A 19800-nucleotide genomic window follows, 5' to 3' on the forward strand; every position below is an offset into this window, starting at 1 on the left:
CTATGATTATAAGACCAGGAAAATTCTCATTGTCAGTGCTCAATTAATGAGTGCTCCATTAATTTATGTAAGAAAATGCATCCTCATACATTTTTACTTAAATATTTAGGATCTGAGCTCAAATTATTTCTTAACCAGTCAATTCTACAAATACAAAGATAAAATTCTGTCTAGAACCAATTTTTTAAAAATTAATTTTATCTCTTTTATGCTTAGACTTGAAATCATCTATTTCTGTCTAGTGCTTTATAACTGGACTACCATCTTCCAAATGGAGAACTCTCTCAAATCCAGTCTTGAAACTATGTTTTAAACTGAATTCTTGACTGATTTTTACATAAGAAAGAGTTAAAGTAGGCAAATCTGTATTCTTGAAGTCTACCCAGTGTTTTTGTGGTGGAAGTTCCAAAGAATAAGGGGGTGTAATTTCAACTAAGCTCCTCAGTTCCTGTGCATATGCATGTTCAATAACCTTTCTGTTGATATCTTGAAAGAGATTGTTTTAAACATGTCACAGTTTAAGGAGTACTTTTTGAAGACTGAACTAGAAACTATTATTTCCTTATATGTGTGAGGATATTTGAGTAACTAAATGATAAAATACCCTGAAAATGCAAATCCAGTGGCAGAATGTGTAACAGAAAACTGACATTGTAAATGAGTAGAATAGCTGCAAAGGCAGGCAGTTTACATAATGAACATAAACGAGATTGTCTTTAATAACTTTGCTTGAAAAATCCTGTTTAAAAGATTCCTGTGGTATTCTCTGCACCATATATTCTGTATATATAAGGTAAGATAAGTTGCTCTCGAAGTGTAACTCTGTAGATATTCATGTCCACCACTATTCCCATACAATGAGATCATTTTTGTGTCAAGAAATGAAATACTCCAGTATTCTTTGACATTGCTGCCAAGTAGCACACAACAGTCTGCGTGCATACATTAAATTTTCTCAGCCTCTTGGTCAGTGGCCAGATCCTGACTACTGAGAGGAATGGCTGGCCTGTTTCCACTCCTGTGCCATGGTAATTCACATGGTCAAAGCAGGTCTTACAGAAGCAACCCTCTGTTTGCTGGTTGTGACTGTTAGAGCCATTTGGAGATTGCCGGGGGATGAGTTGAACAGCACTTTCTGAGCTGTCTTTGACCCAGAACAAGTCCAAGTAGAGTGGAGGCATCAGGGCAGAGAGTGCTGACATCTGAAAGAGAGTTGGCTTGAAAATGGCCTGAGGGGTTCAGGTCCCTGGGCTCACTCCTGGGAGTCACAGCTGAGCTGGAACCTTACCTAGTAGTCAGTGAGGGTAGTTTTTTTTGTGTCTTGGGAAGAGAAGAGGTGCAGTTAGGGAAGGAAGTGCAGAAGAATGCAGTAGGATCAAGACAAGGAGTAGTACAGTGGTGAGATGATGTGAAATACCTTTAGTTCATGATCCATGCCTTTCACAGACAGTTGCAAACCAAACCGTGGAGGTTCAGTTTTTGTTAGCATTGGAGTTTCTTTGTGAGGGTGAAGCTATAAGCTGGAGCAGGGTCTAGGTCCTGCAGGGGGGCTGCATCCTGTTTTGGGACCACCCAGCAGCCTGGGTAAACACAGGAGTGGTAGCATCTCATGGCTCTGCTGTACTGCCTGTGTATGTTTGCCTCTGACTTCCCTCCTATCCCTCCTTGAGAGGAGGCAGGAGTAGCTGGTCCCAGCTGGTTCTGTACTGGTCATTTGCAAGGACTGAGAGATGCAAGTGGTTGATTTTGCTGTATTAACTGAAGGGAAGTGATGACCCAGTGAGGAGTTCCTGTGGTGCACTGCTTGGCTCTTGAAAACCCAGGCCCTTAAACCCAGTTGACATTTCTGACTTTTCATGGGGAAGTATAAACAGGCAAAACAGTACTAGGCATATTTAAGGATCTGGTTAGTGAGAGATGCCTCTGCCCAAATTAAGACTCAAAAGAGACCATGTGCCAAACTCAGCAATATGGATTTTATTTAACAATGAATGTTAGGTACAGAGATAGAAAGAAGTAAGTTCCTCCTGTGGCCTAGACAGTGTTTGAGACAGGCAACTCTGCTCTTTAAGTCCTTACAACATATTGGTTTTGTCATGGTGGTGATACTACAACCTGTTGCAGTGCTGACAACACTTTCGGTGAAGAAGTTATTCTTAATTTCCAAACCGAACCTCCCCTGGCACAACTTGAGGCCAGTTCTTCTTGTCTTATTGCATGTTACCTGGGAGAAGAGACCAACCCCCACCTGGCTACAACCTCCTTTCAGGTAACTGTAGAGTGATAAAGTCTCTCCTCATCCTCTTTTTCTTCAGACTAAATACCACCAGCTCTCTCGGTGACTTCTCATCAGACTTGTGCTCCAGACCCTTCACCAGCTCTGTTGTCCTTCTCTAGATACATTCCAGCACCTCAGTGTCTTTCTTGTAATGAATAAGGTCCTTTTACACTTTTAGCTTTATTCTTGTTCCTGACTGCAGGAGGTTGGTGACCTCTCATTGCCAACATATAACCAGTTTGGTTTTTCTTCATTATTATGTGAATTAAATTTATGGAACATTACCAGAAACTTTTGGACTCTGATTCATGAGCTTCTGGATACTATTTGGTTAACCAAACTGGAAATCAGATCAACCTTGACAATGCAGAGATAACTACTTCAAGATGCAAGATAACTACTTCAACTTTCATTTTTTTTGCATTAATTTTGTGTGAATGAGTTTTCATACAGATATGAAAAAAGAAGAAAAATTAATTGTTAAATTATTAATTGTAAAATTATTATTCATTATAAAATTATTAATATGTTAAAATTTGCATTTTCATAATCACAGTTCCCAAAAACTGCATTTCTCTGTCATTCTTTGGTTAACAGTTCTTAAATTACTTGGTAAGAGACATTCTAACATAAAAATAATTTACTGTGAGTTTTTAATTTGAAAATTCTTTTACAGTGAGATATATTCTGTTTTAGATGATACTTTTTTCAATTTTTAACTGTCCTTTATTGACTTGGGTTTAATTCCTGAGTAAAAAAATAAGAACATAGAGGCAGAAGGATAGTCATTGCAAAACATTGGAAGCTTCAGGCATAGCTGTCTCTCACAATGTTATTCTCTATGTACCTTCTGATGCCGGTGGCCCAGCACATGTATCATTCCTTCCTTCCAGCCCAAGTACTAATGAGCGGCAGACACACTGAGCAGCAGTATCTGATTAAGTGCATCAGTCAACACAGGTCCAATTTTAGCTTCATTCTGCACTAAAGTGGTGTGTCTCCACTGGTTGATACGTCACGTTTCTGACAGCAGGAATGTCAAAGTTAAACAAACCTTGCAGAGTTGTAAGCTTTCTTTCTCTGTGCTTGTTTTTACTGGGACTTGGTGGTTGTCAGCATGGGCTTGTATGTGATTAAATTGTTGTAATAGTTTCCTGTGTGAACACTCCATGCTCAGAAAGCATTTGTGTGATTTAGCTTAGCCTGTTTTAGAAATGCTTATGAAAAGAGCTGGTTTGGTTATCTCTGCAATTTTAAATTCAAATGCTCACTTTCTTGCGTTACAACAGTTTTCCCATTATAGCCTGTGAGTCCTTATTCTCCCACTGTCAGCATCCAGACTTAGTTTTGTTATGGCTGTTTATAAGCAGAAACCATCTGTACAAAACTTCCTTGTCTGTTTTAGAAGAGCTAGTTAGAACAGGGGATGGGGATCTCCTACTGCATTTATTTTATAAATAATTAATAAGTTCTCGCAGTAAGTCAACTGCCAAAGTTGCTCTCTTTCTTCATGAATGAAAGAGGGAGATGTCCTTTGTACAATGACTGTTTCAACAGAGTTTATTGACCTCTTGAAAAACTCACCGCAAAACCGTAGTCATTTTGTTAATACTTAACCTAAAGGCACATCTTAGGACAAAGTGAAGTTTTCTTGGAAGAATCATAATGTAGCAAGTTATGAACAGTGTGAAATTTATTCGTCTAGCATCCCTCCTGTTCACGCCTCCTATCTGGAGTTGTAGCATTTTGACTGTGAACAACATAGAGTGGTAAAAATGAAAGAGCTCTTGTGCAAAGGGATAGAAAGTGAAGACATGAATCAGTACTACTATGTTTTGTCTGACAGCCTTTGGTGGTAGGGTACATTCTCCTTTTCTGGGAATTTCCAGACAATTTCACCTTGCTTCTTCAAAGCCCTGTGTGCCTCCAAAGGTGTTGAAAGCTGGACCTTGAGGTCCCCTTGTGTTGCACTGTGTGCTGCACTCTTCCTTGAGCAAGCCTGGGGGGAAAAAAAACCCCTTTTTAATGGAAATCTCACATAATGCCCTTAAGAGAGGTGTGTCAGGTTTGTTCTTTAATACCCCTTTGGGGCAGGGGAGGGCAAGCAAAAATTAACTGCTTAATAATCAAACAAAATCAAGCAACATTTTGAGAGGGTGAGCTGTTCCAAGTAGAGAAGAACTTCAGTGGATTTTTTTTTTAATAGTGAGAACATTGATGGCTAAAGATTAGAAAGTTCTTTCTTGGGGAAAGAAAGATTGGCAAAGGGTTTGGCAAAGTATGTTGTCACCTGATGAAAAATTAAACTGCTATGCTAAAAGAGAGAGTATAACTTTTGTTTTCTTCACAGAGATCATGCAGTTTTAAACTGTACTGAAGAAGTTTGTACAATATTGTTTTTTCATGTATAATTGAGTCTTACAGAGAACTTAAAATCTTTCCTTGTAACTGAAAGTTAAGGGTCCTTTATGTTGTTGTTAGTCAAGTAGGATTTGTGTGGGTAGTTTCAGGGGACATTTTTACTTTTCACTAAAAACAACTCAGAATTTGATTTTTAAAAGCAACCCTTTGACAGAAATTAATCAGCCATTTCTAAGTAGAAGCTGATGAAATTTTGTAATCTACACCATTTCCTCTAGTTATGCAGTCACATGGCTGGATATCACATATCCAGTTGGAATGTTACTCATTTGGCTGAATCAGTTTTCCTGATAAAAGCTTTGCATTTGCAAATTTTTGTCCCATGACAGCTATAAACTTCTGAGTGTTGCTGCTTGAATTTCATGCACTTTGTTACCTGAATCTCTTACCAACCTTCTTTTATTTACTGTTAGACTGTCCTGGATATACTCTCAACACTACCTTTACTTCTATTCCTAAGGACTCCAGCACTGTTCCTGCCTGTGTTATATCACTTCCTCAGAAATACATTGGAACACTCAGAGTATGAGTACCCCCTTTCTCTCTTCTGTTACTTGTGGAATGTGCTCTGCTCAGCAGTTATGATGGAAGAACATGGGGAGGCAGACTTTTCTCAGAGAGCACTGGATGTTACTAGGTCTCAGACTTTTCAACACTTCTTGGGTATTTCTGAAGTGGTGGGCTCCTAGTCAAGACTTCCATTTCTGGACAACAGGCTGCCTGGGATTTCTCAGCAAATCTGAAATCACTTGTAACACTTTACTAATTCGTGGGAAAAGCAAGGTAGTTATTGAACTTCAAAATTAAAAGCTTAACAATCAAAATTTGGAGACATAAAAGCAGAAGTATAACTATACTTTGTAGCCGCCTGTTTGTTAGTGTAGGTCTAAGAGGTTCCCTCTCTATGCTTCATCTGGCTAAGAAAGCTGCCAGGAGACTTAACACAGCAGGGATCCAGTCCTTAGATGTCACCTGTCCAGGCAACATACCCTGCACAGGAGGATATCCATCACTGAGGAAAGACGTTTGTCTGCAGAATCCTGTGGCTATCTGGCACTGATTTTCACAATTTGAATCTCTTCTGAGTCTTTCCTGCAGTACAGAACCTCACGTTTAACCAGGACTCCAGTTTTTTCCATGGGGGTTGTTCGCCATTACAGCCTCTGTGACTTTAAACATTTTTAACTCCAGTGCTATCAGCTGCCCACACAATTAGCAATACTTTCTGCTAGCTGTAAACACAAAGCCTGACAGCTGGCCTAACGTTTATTTGGCCATAAACAAGTCACTTAACCAGCAGTCTGAACAGAGTTTTTTTGTTCAGGTAGTTGCAGGAAAGGTTTTTCTCAGCACAAACCCCTTAAAAACGCAGATAATGAGAACTGTGCTTCACAGAAATAAGAATGCTGAAAACCATGCAAATGTACGAAAGAGACTAATGAATATAGCTCATAAATAGCCCCTCATTGAGGTAGAGATTGCTGTAGCTGAACAAAGATTGAGGGAGACAGCTGGAGTGATGCTGCATTGTGGGTTAGTGGGGTTAGGGTAGAGGTCATAGCAGCAATAGTTCATTGCTGCTGTGTACAGCACACTTGTGCACTGTGGCTCAGTTCTAAAAGTGCGAAGTGGCTGATGCTATTTTGTTTATTAAAGTGGCATATTTCAATTTTACGTAAATGTGTTTTGAGTACCAGCACTTCTTTCTCTAGGCATCTTTCAGACTGACCTTAACATATAGGATAAACCAAGATACTAATCACATTTTACACTGAGAGATACATTATACGCATCACTAATAGTTCAATGCTGCCTCATTTTGCAGAAAAGCAAGGTGCCATCTTCTGTCTGCACTTGGGTCTTCTAAAAGGCAAACAATGTATTCATGACAAGGGTGTAGCAGATCTACTGATGTGAACAAAAGATTTGGGGCCTAGCTGCCGGGTCATCCATTCCTCAAGGGAAGAGTGGTCTGGGTAACTGTTCCTCAACACTTGGTATTGCTGGGAGGAGGAAGTAGTAATGCTGGATAACTGTCCTCTGCCAAACAGCAGTGGGGATGATGCTGGAAAGGCTGGAAGCACTTTGAGGCAGGAGCTGTCTTTCTGACCTGTGGATGTGCTCCATCTGGAACAAGGACATGCTCTTCCAAGAGTGAGATGCCAAGGTACTACTGCAATATATGTAATAGAAACAGTTCTTCCTGATCCTTCTTAGGACTCAGGAAATCCCTGCACTGTAGAAGTGTTTCTGTGGATTATGGGTTGGAAAAATGCCAGCAGCTGCTGTTGAACTGGCATCTCATTTATTTTTCGGGCATGGAGGTATTTACATCCCTGGTATTTCCCTGGTAACATTCAAAGCCTAGACTGAGTGGAGACTAATTAGCCCCACGGAGCACAGTGCAAGGTTGCTAACAACTCTACACAGCCAAGACTTCTTCCAGAAAAGATTTAGATGCACAGATCCCAAAATTAAAGTGGAAGCAGTAAGTGTCTTGCCTGTCAGTCAGGCAGGATGACAGCAGCCGAGGAGCCCGTGGCTGCCTGCCCTCCTGGTATTTAGATGACACCTGCTGGTCAAGTGTCCCCAGTCATTGAAGATATTTTCCACACACAGAACAAGGCAGTCTTGGATGTGTCATAGCACTGAGCTTAATGTGCCATCCTGATGAGAAAAAGGCTGCCTGTGAAGAAAGGATATCTCTATCTTAAACTATCAACTTGTGTCATTAGAGAACTTAGAGCCAAACCATCAGGAAAGAACTCCTTGAAAATAGCATCCCCTATTCAAATTTTCTTTTTTTTTTTTAGCTTATCTCTGTCTCACAGCGTAATCCCTAGCATTTGAATAATGTTAACTTTTGGATGGATGTTTAATCCATCTGGGGAGATTCAGAACTCTGCTGAACAGGGCCCTTAGCAGTCTGGTGTCACTTCAGAGTTGGCCTTACAGTGGGTCAGGTAGGTGTAGCCAGAAGTCCTGTGATGCTGCCATTCTGTCTGCAAGTGTTACGGCCATACACTTCAAATCAAGCTTGAAAATTTGTTCAAGACAGTGTTGCTTCTCACTCTTCCAGATACCCCCAGCTTTTTGAAACAGCAGCAGCTTCGAAGGGAGAGGTGGGAACAAAATCACAAAGCTGCCAGAAAGGTTTCTCGGCGCTCTGTCAGCAAGGAGCGGTGGGTGGAGACGCTTGTGGTTGCAGACAGTAAAATGGTTGAGTACCATGGAAGTGACCACGTGGAATCATATATCCTCACTATAATGAATATGGTATGTACAACATTTTGAGGCCTTTAGATAGACAAATGAAACAAACCTGAATTTGATTATGTTGCTGATCTCCTTGAAGTAGGTCTGTAACATTGTTCACAGAGAAATGTGATATAATTCATGTATATATTATTGAAAGTCTGTATTTTAAAGTATCTTTTACCTTGTATTTTGTGTAAACACGATTTTTCACTGGATTTTAAGCAAGAGAAGTCTCACAACTATAAAAGCCAGCACTTTCCACTGATATTCTCTGTCTCCCCTGGAATCTGTTGCTCAGTGGTGATTTCAGATTTTTTTGCTACAGCAGTAGAGAGCAATTCTACAAGTTTTAAGCATATATCTGTGCATGAGAAAGGCACTCAGGAGCACACTGGTATTTTAGCAAGAGCTAAAATAAGAGTTTGTTACTGTACTGGTCACAAATCCAACCAGCAGTGTAGGAGCTATTATGAAACAAGTTAACCCTATCCCAGTTAAAACAAGTACAATTGTTTTCCCAGGTAAGTATCTTGCCTAGAGTGTAAAGTTCACATTGGAGAAAAGAAAAGTTGAACTTTGCGTGCTTTCCTGTGTGGCAAGTTTCAAAATATGATTTGTTCTGAGAAAAGCCGTAGCATTTTGTGAAACTACCTACAGATATGTCTTCTGTTATTATCTGTATGGTAAATATTGACCTTGAGAGTCTACTGGGGATGTGTTCTATGTGGTTATCATGGCAGATATGTAATAAATGCTAAGTTATCACAGTATATCACAGTATAATTTTAGCCATGTTAACTGATCTGTCCCTTATGTTTATACAGTGTGTTCCTAACTGTGCCCCAATGAATCTGACTAGCTACTGAGGCAGTGAGTCTGATTAAACAGGTACAAAGGTTGTTTGAGCCCATGAGGTTTTGTCCACACAGGGAAAAATGCGTGGAATAAAAGCCAGTCATTATCAGGTTCTGGAACAAACAAGTCTCAACATTTTCTCTGTGGTCTGACCTTAGATGTTAGGGTTACTTAAAATGTTTCAGTATTCCCCATAAAGTACCTTGAAAAAGACCCATATCCAAATCAGACCTTTGTGAACATAATTTCCACTTTATTTTGATAATTTCTTCTTTAGTGTTCTTCTCCATAATAGTTTTGATCCAAAGGCAATCCATTTTGTTCATTCGTATCTCCTGTGATAGATGGCATAGGTCACATGTAGATAGGTTGTGAGTATCATCATTCCTCCTGCCTAATTCAACATTGTAAGGATGTTTATGGCAATTGGATCACATTTTTGCTGAGTTCAGTTCTTGTACGGTTTTATGTGTAGTCTTTTTTTAATGGAGTCATTATCCTGGCTTTTGTTCTTATCATCCTCTCCTGTGCTCTGAAAACACAAGACTGTTTCTCTTTATTTGTACTCTCTAAATTTTGCCTTTGTTTTTGCGACAGAATCTGATTCCTGTTGATTTAAAACAGAACAATTTGATGTACTGGTTTATTTAGACCCTGAAGGGACCTCTCCATCAGTGTTATGTGACTGTAGATGTTGTGTTCTTTTCTGCTAGAGTTTTTTAAGAACTCTGAAGTTTTTGAAATGGAAATGGACACAATATAATCTTCTCTGGGCTTTTGCTCTCTAGCTTAGTAACTTTTGTATTATCACTTATTTGGCAGAGCTAACCTTTGCAGTAGTTCCAGCATTTATTGCATTTCAGTAAACTCTCAGTGAAATGCATTGAGGATTTAAAAAGCAAAACAACATCCCCACCCCCTGATGAACAGTATACTAGAAGTAAATGTCATATTTTCTCTCTGAAGTCGTGTTCTGCTATAGAGGAATCAGTTAATCTCATACCTCCTGGCTCTGGCACAGGTCACAGGGTTGTTCCATGATCCAAGCATTGGCAATGCAATTCACATTGTGCTGGTCCGGCTCATCCTCTTTGAGGAGGAGGAGGTAAGGTTTTTATTTACCTTGAAATATCGCTTATAAAACTTCTGAGTTCAACGTATTGAGCTGTAATCATATTTGCTTAAAATAATGTGTTAATTTTACTCTGTTGATAATATTTGACATGTCTGGTTTTAGAATAAATGCTACCCTGTATAGCAGTGATGACTTCGGGTATTTCTGCACAGAATTGCCTGGGAAAATATAATTAAAACAGGCAAGTTAGGAATGGGGAAGTGGAGTCTGCCCAGCATCAAAAGAACGTAAGATGCCATGGAAGACTAGACGAGAAGCAGAAATTACACATCAACATTCAGGATCTAATTATCTAACGCTGCCCGAAATGTATTGTAAAGTGTAGTGCTAGAGTATTTGCAGGTCTCTGAAGAATTAAATCTCTTACTGTGCAGTGTTCAAACACACATTTTTCTTTTAAAATCTCTTTTGAAGCAAAAAATTGAGGACTGAGTAGATGTTAATTCCTGTAAGATAGCTATATATTGGTAGTTTCCACTGTCTTTCTTTCACAAATATGTTGCTACATGCCTAAAAAAAATGCTGATTGTAATAATTTTATAGTTATTTTTAAAATACTGTGCATGACATAGCTAGCTGTCACTGCAGGAACACCTTAAATGGATTTTCTCAGTGGCTTATGATTTATAACCACAAGCCAGGTGGTCCCAGTGTTATTGAAGGTGGTAAACCAACCCACAGGGCCAGATTATGTCTTCAAAAAAATTTATTGTAATGGAGTCTGTCCTTATAGCCAACAATCATCAGTTAAAATGTAAGTATATATGGCCCAAACCCTCTGATTTGCGTCTGAACAGGACAATGAGGACCTGAGGTCCATGGTGAACTCCAACTAAGTTAACTTGCTGAATTTCATGGTTGTTTTGATACACACCGATACTGTTCAGTTGAGGATGGCAATGTTGGAGGTAACAATGTTGGATATCTTTCAAACTTTTGTTTTAAGTTACCCAGAAATTCCTATCTGGTAACAATGTATACTTAGATGCTTCATAAAAAATGAAGGGAACTGAAGCAAGATAAAGTGAATGTCCAAGACCAGAAATTAGAAAATTCGTTTTTTGAATTAATTTATTTTGCATACTTTTCATTTCAGAATTTTCAGTCATCTGCATGTAAACTGTATAATAATAAGTTGAGTAAGAAACGTTATGACTCCATTGTTTCTCTTTGGAATAGAAAAATATTGTGAAATAAATACACTGTGAGGAGCATAGTTGTTCCCTGAGCGTGACAGTGTTCACATAACATTTAGGGACAAACTCAAGCACGAAGGCCCACATTAAGTAGGCTTCACCTCCTCTTTAGAGGAAAACTTGATTTCAGGACAATATAATATGTTTGAAAGTTTCAATTCAGTACTGGATCTTACGAAGCTCACTTACCAAAAAATACATACATTTCTACATGTAATTCTTCCTTTAGCTGCACCAATTACAGAAATTTCAACATTTTAACTTAATATTCAATGTTAGATAAATAGATGTCATTGCTCCTAATCATGGCTCTAACTTCAGGCAAAAGCACAATCAATTACATTTCAGTGATTACCCATTTTCACAGCTGAGTTCACTGAGATGTTATTACAATGCAGTATGGTCTTTACAATTATATTTTCCTTCATTTCCCATTAGCAAGGCTTGAAGATAGTACACCATGCTGATAAGACATTAGCCAGCTTCTGCAAATGGCAGAAGAACGTCAATCCGAAGAGTGATGTCAACCCCACGCACCACGATGTGGCCGTCCTCCTCACCAGGTATGACACCCCTTTGCCATCAGCCCCTGACTGTTGTTCAGTTGCATTTTTTTGGTGATGATATGTGTTTTTGTAAGCTTATGGCATCAGTTAGTTCATCCTGCATAGAACTCAGTGAAGTGGTCCAGTGAAGACACGTTGTTCCTGAAGCACAATGGTAATGCAGCAGTAGCACAGGGTGAGCGAGTCTGACGCTGATAGAGCAGAGGATGCGAGTCGTATTTTACAAACATGGTTGAAGTTAGGCCTAATGTACTTCTTAAAGGGATAATTTTTAATTTGTTTTCAAAATACTTCTAACACTACGTTTGCATATGGGTTGGAGGTGCATCTTAGTCACAAAATTGAGATCTGTATGTCCTGAGAAATGAGCAATGTGCAGAGGTCATTTCCCCTACCTGGTTCTATCTCATTTTGTGCTCATTGACTTCTCTATTCTTCTTTGAGGCAATGTACCAAAACAAAGTAGAACGTAGACGAACAACTCCTCAAGTAATATACAAGTGCAGCTCAGAATGGAATAGTATTTTGCAAAAATGGTGTACTTTATTTTTAAACTTTAAAATATATGCTTTTTAAATATCTCCATATATAAGGAGAAACAAAATATTTTTTATGTGTGAGCAAGGGAGGAACAGAAAACCTAAGGTGATGTCTGAGATTACAATGGGAGTTTGTGTCATGGCATGAAATGGGACTTTTGCAGGTCTGTAAAAATGGATTAAGTCTGCACACAACTGACAGAAGAGATTGGGGCTATGGTCTGAAAAAAATAGTCCTAAGTTAAAATCTGCCAGGCAAAAAACAAACAAACAAACAAAAAATCTCAAGTGATTCAGCAAAAAAAAGAGAATCACAGAATCATTTAGGTTGGAAAAGACCTCCAAGATTGACAAGTCCAACCTCTGACCGATCTCCACCTTGTCAGCATTATTTTTGGTCAAAAATTTTAGAATAAGAATGCGAAATAAGATCTCACAAAGATGCATGATTTACCAAATAAAAAGGCTTCAAACAGTTCACTTGAATGAACCTGAGGCATGATGACTTTAATAAACAGTACTTCAAAATCCTGTTAGAGTTGGAGGTTCTAAAACTTTTTCTTATGTGGGTTGACAGTAAGTGTATGTATTTAGACACTACAATTGGCTACAAATTGTAGCAGTATGATGATAGTAATAGAGCAAGTGTATGTTGTTGCATATATGTTTGTAAAATGTTATCACTACGCTCTGCTTAAAATGCAAATTCACACTGGTACATTACAAGGTGGAGACTTGTCACCCAATGACAGTGACACTCCACAGCTGGTTTTAAGCACTTTAAATGACACATCTCTTTTGTGATTCTAGAAAGGACATTTGTGCTGGCATGAATCGTCCATGTGAAACCTTAGGTTTGTCTCACCTGTCAGGCATGTGTCAACCTCACAGAAGCTGCAACATCAATGAAGATTCTGGCCTTCCGTTGGCTTTCACTATTGCTCATGAACTTGGACACAGGTATAGCAGACAGTGAAGGGGGGGACCTATCTGAGCTTAGTATTTGCATGTTAATACTCAGATTGCCAGATAGACACAAAAAAAGAAGTGAGTTAACGTTTCTATTAATAAAGTCAAGACTATGTTGGTTTTTTCAAAGCAAAGGAATAAGAAAAATTCTTAAGCCTTGGACCTGTATTTACATAAGCAACTATTCAGTCTGCTGCTTTTAACAGTGTCTGTTAGGGCAGTACATCAGGATGAAATAAATAAGCTACAAAAAAGCATGATTTAATCATGCTAATTTTTCCAAACGTAGCTAAATTTCCATGCTATTACTTTAGATGATCTCCAGATCAATCCAAAACATTTACAGAAAACACACCTGTTTCATTATGTCAAGGTATTTCAATATTGCAGATTAGCTAGAAAACATTTTAACTCAAGTAGTCGAATTCCTATATTAAATCTTATATTTAGTATTTTTTTCTCCTTTCTGATGAACGAATAAATTTGCTTTTTGGCATTTCTTAATAAGCGATATCTTCTGTATGATAATATTGCTATTTTAGGTACACTTAGGTTAAGGTAACTAAAGTTCCTGGACATTTAGTTTCACACATGGTTAAACCATTTTTTATGATTGGGTACTTTTGCTTGAACTGGATTTCTCAGAATTTTGAATTTCTGGGGGTGTTTTGGTTTGTTAGTTGGCTTATTAACTCATCTGAAAAAATTTTGATTTTTGAATCTGTTTTGACACAGCTGTTTTCCTGGGGGAAAAGCGTTATCTCATGGGTATCCTGGTTTGACTGTAATGCCTCTGCTTTTCAACTGAATTGTGTTGCTTGGCCAGGTCACATGTTCATTGCTGTATCTACAGTCACATTAATTTCATTGTGCACCCAGCCACTGATCAGGATGAAGTTCTGTGTTTCCTGATAGGATGTAATAATTATCATGATGGTAATGACCCTGTCACCCATTAACTGGCCTTTCTTTATTCAACCTCTCCATTGCCAGAAAGGAAATAATATAGGTAAATAACGCTGAAATCACTGCAATTTGATCTGGGTGCTGTGGGCTTAGTTACTTGGTCCCCACAGCCTGCTGTTGACAGTGAGCTTTTTTCATTAGCAATAGTAATCTGAAGACACTTTTTCCCCATAGATCTATGTGTGACCTTCTCCCGGTCTAGCCTGGGTGGCTGGTAACTCTCTGTCCTTTGGATGCTGTGAGACTGAGCACTGCTATACTTGCCCTTGCAGGAGCAGTGCAGGGTTTAAGGATTGTCTCCATAAATGGCATGGAATACCGTAGGTTTTGTTGTTACCTTAACCTCAAGCTAGGTTAGAGTTCGTACACTGAAAAGTTCAGTTTGGATGAAGTCTGTAAGAAGAGATGAACAAAAAATGAGAAGACAGATATGCACATTCCTTAGATGCATACGAGAACTCAGCTCTTCGCTGTACCGTCCCTCTAGATGTTTGCAGCCTTCTGATTCAGCAGACGCTGTTCATGGAAGAGATCCTGTTAGCAAGAGGACATACTTGCTTTTATGTCTCTGACTCATTACTGGAGTCGATTCTGACTGTAATTGTGCTCTGCTTTTGGAACTTTTGAGTCATGGTATGATTACATTTTCCAGAAACTTAGTCTTAAGTGTTTTGAACTCACTTTGTCTGATTCGTGACTGAATCATAGCTTGAGAAAGTTGTCACTGCTCTTAAGACTTAGACACCTTCAGCTGTTAACAGTGTAGGTGTCAATGTCTTCATATATCAATATCTTCATATGTTATTATTTCAGATTATCTTCATGCTGAGGTGACATAGAGGTATAGTTGAATAGTTGCAACCCATCCAAAGTTTTTTATGTTTATGACTTCTACAAGCTGTTGAATAAAAAAACTTTTCAGTAAGTCAGAGAAGCTGGAGAGAACCTGCTATGGAGATCTGTTAGTAACGCACAGGTTGAGAAAGCTAAACAGGAAGATGGAGTAGAGGTTGGAGAGAAATTCACTGAACATTCAATAATTTTGTAAACAGTATCTGTGTTGCAATCTATCAAAAGCGTTTTAAAAGGAAACAAGCAATAGAAACATGATTATGCGAGAATCTAAGACAGAATGTAACAAAGCCTGACCTTTAATTAAAGTTGTGCAGGTTTGCACCAAGAGCTAGGAAGTGGTCTTAGCCATAGCAACTGTAACACAGCTTTTAGGTTTAAACTGTGGCTCCCGGCCCTACTTTGCACTAGTGTTTGCACTCCCTTAAAGGTACCCGAGTAAAGTCTGTGACAGTCTGTTCTTTTTTGTGCAGAACAATATTGCTGTGCGTAACAGATGTTTGATACACTGTGGGAGTGTAGATTTTTCACAGTTTTGGGTCATAAGCTCTGTATATTTTTTTTTTAGCAAACAGGTATCTACAGCTCAGCAGGGGAGGCAGCAACGTAAGTGTCTTTTTAAACACAACGTGGAACCCATAGTTAGGTGTTGTGGTACAACCAATCAGCTGGAGTGATTAGATGTTGTTTTTTATCTCCAGTTTTGGAATCCAACATGATGGAAAAGAGAATGACTGTGAGCCTGTTGGAAAACGCCCGTATATTATGTCCCGACAGTTGCAATATGATCCTACTCCACTCACCTGGTCGCAGTGCAGCAAGGAGTACATCACGCGTTTCCTAGAGTGAGTGAGCAGGTGGTAGCATTTGCCTGAATTGAGTACAGCTTAGTATGAAATGTTTATGTGGAGTTTAAAGTAAATCTTGTACTATTATATTGATAAATGGGCGGGGGAGCGGTTTAGTATGCTTGAGTTAATTACTATGGAAGGCATAGCACAAGTTCTGTTATAGTCCTGTTGTCTGGAAGTGAGCTCAAGTCTGTCATATTGGCTCAGGTTTGGTGCAATCTACAGCTTTTTGCAGTTACCAGGAAGAAAGGAGCCTTTCCAGCAACACTTGACAAAACTTTATAGAGTTTGCCTTTGGCCACAACGACATGTGCTTGGCTTCAATGACATGTTCTTTTTAAGGGCAGCAGTATGGTATAACTTTACCTGGAATGTTATACCAGTTAACATTCTCTGAAACCACTTTGCAAGCCATAATGATCTCATGATATTTCCGCTTTGACAAGCTGTATTTTGCCTTTGTAAACCATCCCTTACTAGATGAAGTAACTAATTTGTTAGCAGCACTCCAGCATAACTTAGCTGGAATCTGGAAGTATTATTTCCAAAGGCCATAAGCAAGATTACCTTTAAGAGTTAGATGTTGTAAGTCTGTATAGAAGTGTAATAAAAGCGTGGTGGTAGGGGTTTTTTTTTTAATATGCAGTTTTTGGCTTTTAGCCGAGGGTGGGGATTCTGTCTGGATGATATCCCCCAAAAAGAAGTTTTAAAGTCCCCAGTCATTGCTCCTGGAGTGATTTATGACGTGCACCACCAATGCCAGCTTCAGTATGGTTCCAATGCTACCTTCTGTGAAGATGTGGACGTAAGTGCTCTATGTTTTTCTTCATTCTCCTAATAAAAATTTAAATTTCTTGAGTGGCATGGAAGTGCAGTCAGTGAACCTCAGCCACTAACTACAAATGCAGCATGTTCAGAATCTCATAGGCTAGATGTACTGGGATTGCCTAACACTGTTTTAATTCTGCTCTGCAGATTCTGGAAGTGAGTTGTAGCACTTTTTGCCTTGTATTTCATCTCTACGAAATCTGAGCCATATCAATTGTTAAATGCTTGTCCTTTAGCAGTGGAGTAATTTTGTTTTCGAACTTATAATACTGATCTTTTGTAAATTACCAATGCAGATTAAATCTCATTTTAAAAAAATTCTTCAACTCTACAGCTTCCAACTGACCAAATCACTCTGGAAACAAATTGTTAATTCCAGGAAGAGTTTTCTGAAGAAATCAGGGTTGTGCTCTCTGATTTTTCACACTTTCAATGGTCTAAAAATAAAAGAATATTTTAGCCCATGTGAAAAATATTTATTTTGTAAAATCTTTATTTTCCCATCAAACATTAGGTTTTTTATGCAGAAATGCATAGTTTGCAGTGTACCCACCCTGGGGTCTGTCTCACAGAACAGCAAAACAGTGTTGTTTGAAGATGCAAGAGAGCAGTATAGTCACAGCAATGCAACTCTCAAAAGATCTAGGAGCCACTGCAGAGTAACAGATTATATTAGCTAAGGTGCAGTGGTATGCTATTTTACCTGTACCTGGCATGTCCAGAGCTCTTTGGGTCTGTAACAGCATTTTCCTACGTAGAGCAGTTCAGAAACAGTGTTTTCAAGTGCTAGCCTAGCTAAGAGATCACTAAATTTTGCAGCAATGTGCAGTAAATATTGGAGATAGCATCCAGCTTGCTCGTCCTATTAGACAGAGAAGGGGTGCTTTGGCTCTCAGCAGTGCTGGTATGAGCACAGCTATGGACTGGGGACTGCTCATGTTGACTGTTTATTCCATTCAGATAATTATGTGTATCTTCATCTACCGTTCTATTAGGGAAATTATTTCTGATTAATCTTTTCAACCTTAATAGATAACGTGATTACCAGTCTTGAACTGCAACTACTGAATCTGAAGCAGGTATTGAAAGATTGCTTTCATTACCTGCTGTTCCAGTTTCCTCAGTTACTGTAATTTGTCTGTTGGTACAGATAGAAAATTAAGATGTAATTTTGCAGTATTGGTTCAGTCTGTCTCTACTTGAGTTTGAACCTAATAGGCCTTTACATTCGACATCTCCTGATTAACCAATTTTACAGCTAGACATATGTCACAAAATAAAGTGGTATCATCTCATTTTGCGTTTTACTGAGAGGCCTGTATTTTGCTGGCAGCTGCACTGGCAAGAGATGGAATTGTGAATAGTACAGTCTACCTGGAATGTTGAATCATCAGTATTGTCCTTTTTTCTATGAGGTCTGACTGTTGTTTGCCTTTCCTCTATTCACTTAATCTTGCTCACTGACAAGGCTACTTTTGTTTTATAACATTTAATGTCTGGCTGAATTTGATCCACACGTTCTTTTTGAGTGAAGAATCTGCATTTAGCTGAAGATGCCCTAGGGGTCAGTGATTACACTTAGCAAAAATAATGTTTATAATTCAGATAGTGTTTTCCACAAACCATTTAGGTTCATGGAAAATTCTCTAAGCCTCATCCTGAAGTAGATAAATAATGTCCTTCTAATAAGGTAAAGAAAAACAAAATAAATATTAGGTGGAGGAATTTTCCAAGTCATAGCTAGATCCATGGCTTCCTATAGAATGGTCTGTAGGAGCTCAAATTCCTCATCTTATTATCCTCTCTTTATATCCAAAACTTGCAATGACTTCTGTGACACCAGGTTTATTTGGATTCAGACTGTAATCTGATAGATTGGGTGTAAAGTGTATATTCATGCTACTGAGGAATAAAAAAACACTTGCATTACAGTGAGTCCATGGTAGTCATGAATTTCTGCCTGTTACCTCCAAAGGCACACAGTAAATGGGTCATTATCTCATACTGTTGTTATTTCGGTATTCTTAAGGATGGAGAGAAGCTCTGATACATGGAGATCAATATGGAAAAATCCTTGCAAAGCTGAAGAATTTCCTCTGTAAACTCTTGACTTTGAAGTCTATGGGTACACCTCATAAAAAAGTAACTGCCAGTGGAAAGCTGTGTTCAGTTTCTGTGCCAGTTTCTTGGGTGTCTGAGGCACAGTGCAAGAGTACACTTTATACATTAAAAACTTAAAACATGTTCTATATACAAGAGTAAAAGATGAACTTCATAATGAGAGAAGTTCATCAGCTGGAACACTTGAGTAGCTCTGCCTTAAGAACCTGACAATAGTGGCTTCACAAAAAGTTAGTGATGCCACCTTTGAACTGCAAAACAAAGTTTGACTTGTGTACATTGCCTTAAAACAGCTAAGAGAGCCAAGATTCAGTGCCCCAGATGTATTTCAACTGGAGATTTGGAGTGCTTTGAGATTTTCTGGGCTATCAACTTTTTTTCGGTGCTCTAGATGAACAGGGTGAACACACAATGGAGAAAGTAAATAAAAGGAACTCTCTGAAAGCCCAAACTTAGCTATTTTAGATAGAAGCAAATCAGAAATGAGCAGCCAGGTTTTGCATTCCCACTTGGCCAAACATTTCTGCTAGCTCTTTGGGGCTGCATTTTTGCAAGTGCCCAGTTTATATGTTGGCTCCCAAATCTGGAATGTGACTTGCTCTGAGAATCCCAAGGGGAGATGCTAATGGCATCCTTCTTATCAACTCCTTTTTCTAATGACACAGCTGCCCCTGCTTCACTGGTTCATGCAGCCAGCTCTGTTCCCTTTCCAGTGAGGGACTCTGCAGTCCAAATAGCCTCAGTCAAGACCTGGCCCAGAGCCCCTGGGCTTTTTCTTCTGTTGTTTCAGTTGGGAATGCACAGTCTCCCCGAGAGCCTTGGTTTCTCTAGCTTGGAAGTGGTTTTTCACACAAAGCCCCTGATCATTCAGGAATTCCCAAACATGGGGGGCTCCTGTGTGTCAAACGAGAGAAGCTGGTATACATGGGAACTGAAGAGGGAGAAATAGCCCTCACTGTCTATCC

At 39.0% G+C, this 19800-nt stretch overlaps 1 protein-coding gene across 2 annotated transcripts in view; it reads left to right on the top strand.

Annotated features, from left to right (window-relative positions):
• The window catches only part of ADAMTS12 (ADAM metallopeptidase with thrombospondin type 1 motif 12), a 141006-nt gene that overhangs the window by 62743 nt on the left and 58463 nt on the right, over window positions 1-19800 (top strand). For both annotated transcript variants that reach the window (XM_051804437.1, XM_051804436.1), the window contains exons 4-9: window positions 7779-7975; window positions 9834-9917; window positions 11582-11706; window positions 13059-13208; window positions 15737-15880; window positions 16547-16691. In XM_051804437.1, coding sequence (XP_051660397.1) covers window positions 7779-7975; window positions 9834-9917; window positions 11582-11706; window positions 13059-13208; window positions 15737-15880; window positions 16547-16691 — 845 coding nt within the window. The remainder of the gene's footprint in view (window positions 1-7778; window positions 7976-9833; window positions 9918-11581; window positions 11707-13058; window positions 13209-15736; window positions 15881-16546; window positions 16692-19800) is intronic.

Source organism: Manacus candei, unplaced genomic scaffold (genome assembly GCF_025592945.1).
Source record: "Manacus candei isolate 608988 ecotype Guabito, Panama unplaced genomic scaffold, ASM2559294v1 h1tg000061l, whole genome shotgun sequence".
Classification (NCBI taxonomy): domain Eukaryota; kingdom Metazoa; phylum Chordata; class Aves; order Passeriformes; family Pipridae; genus Manacus; species Manacus candei.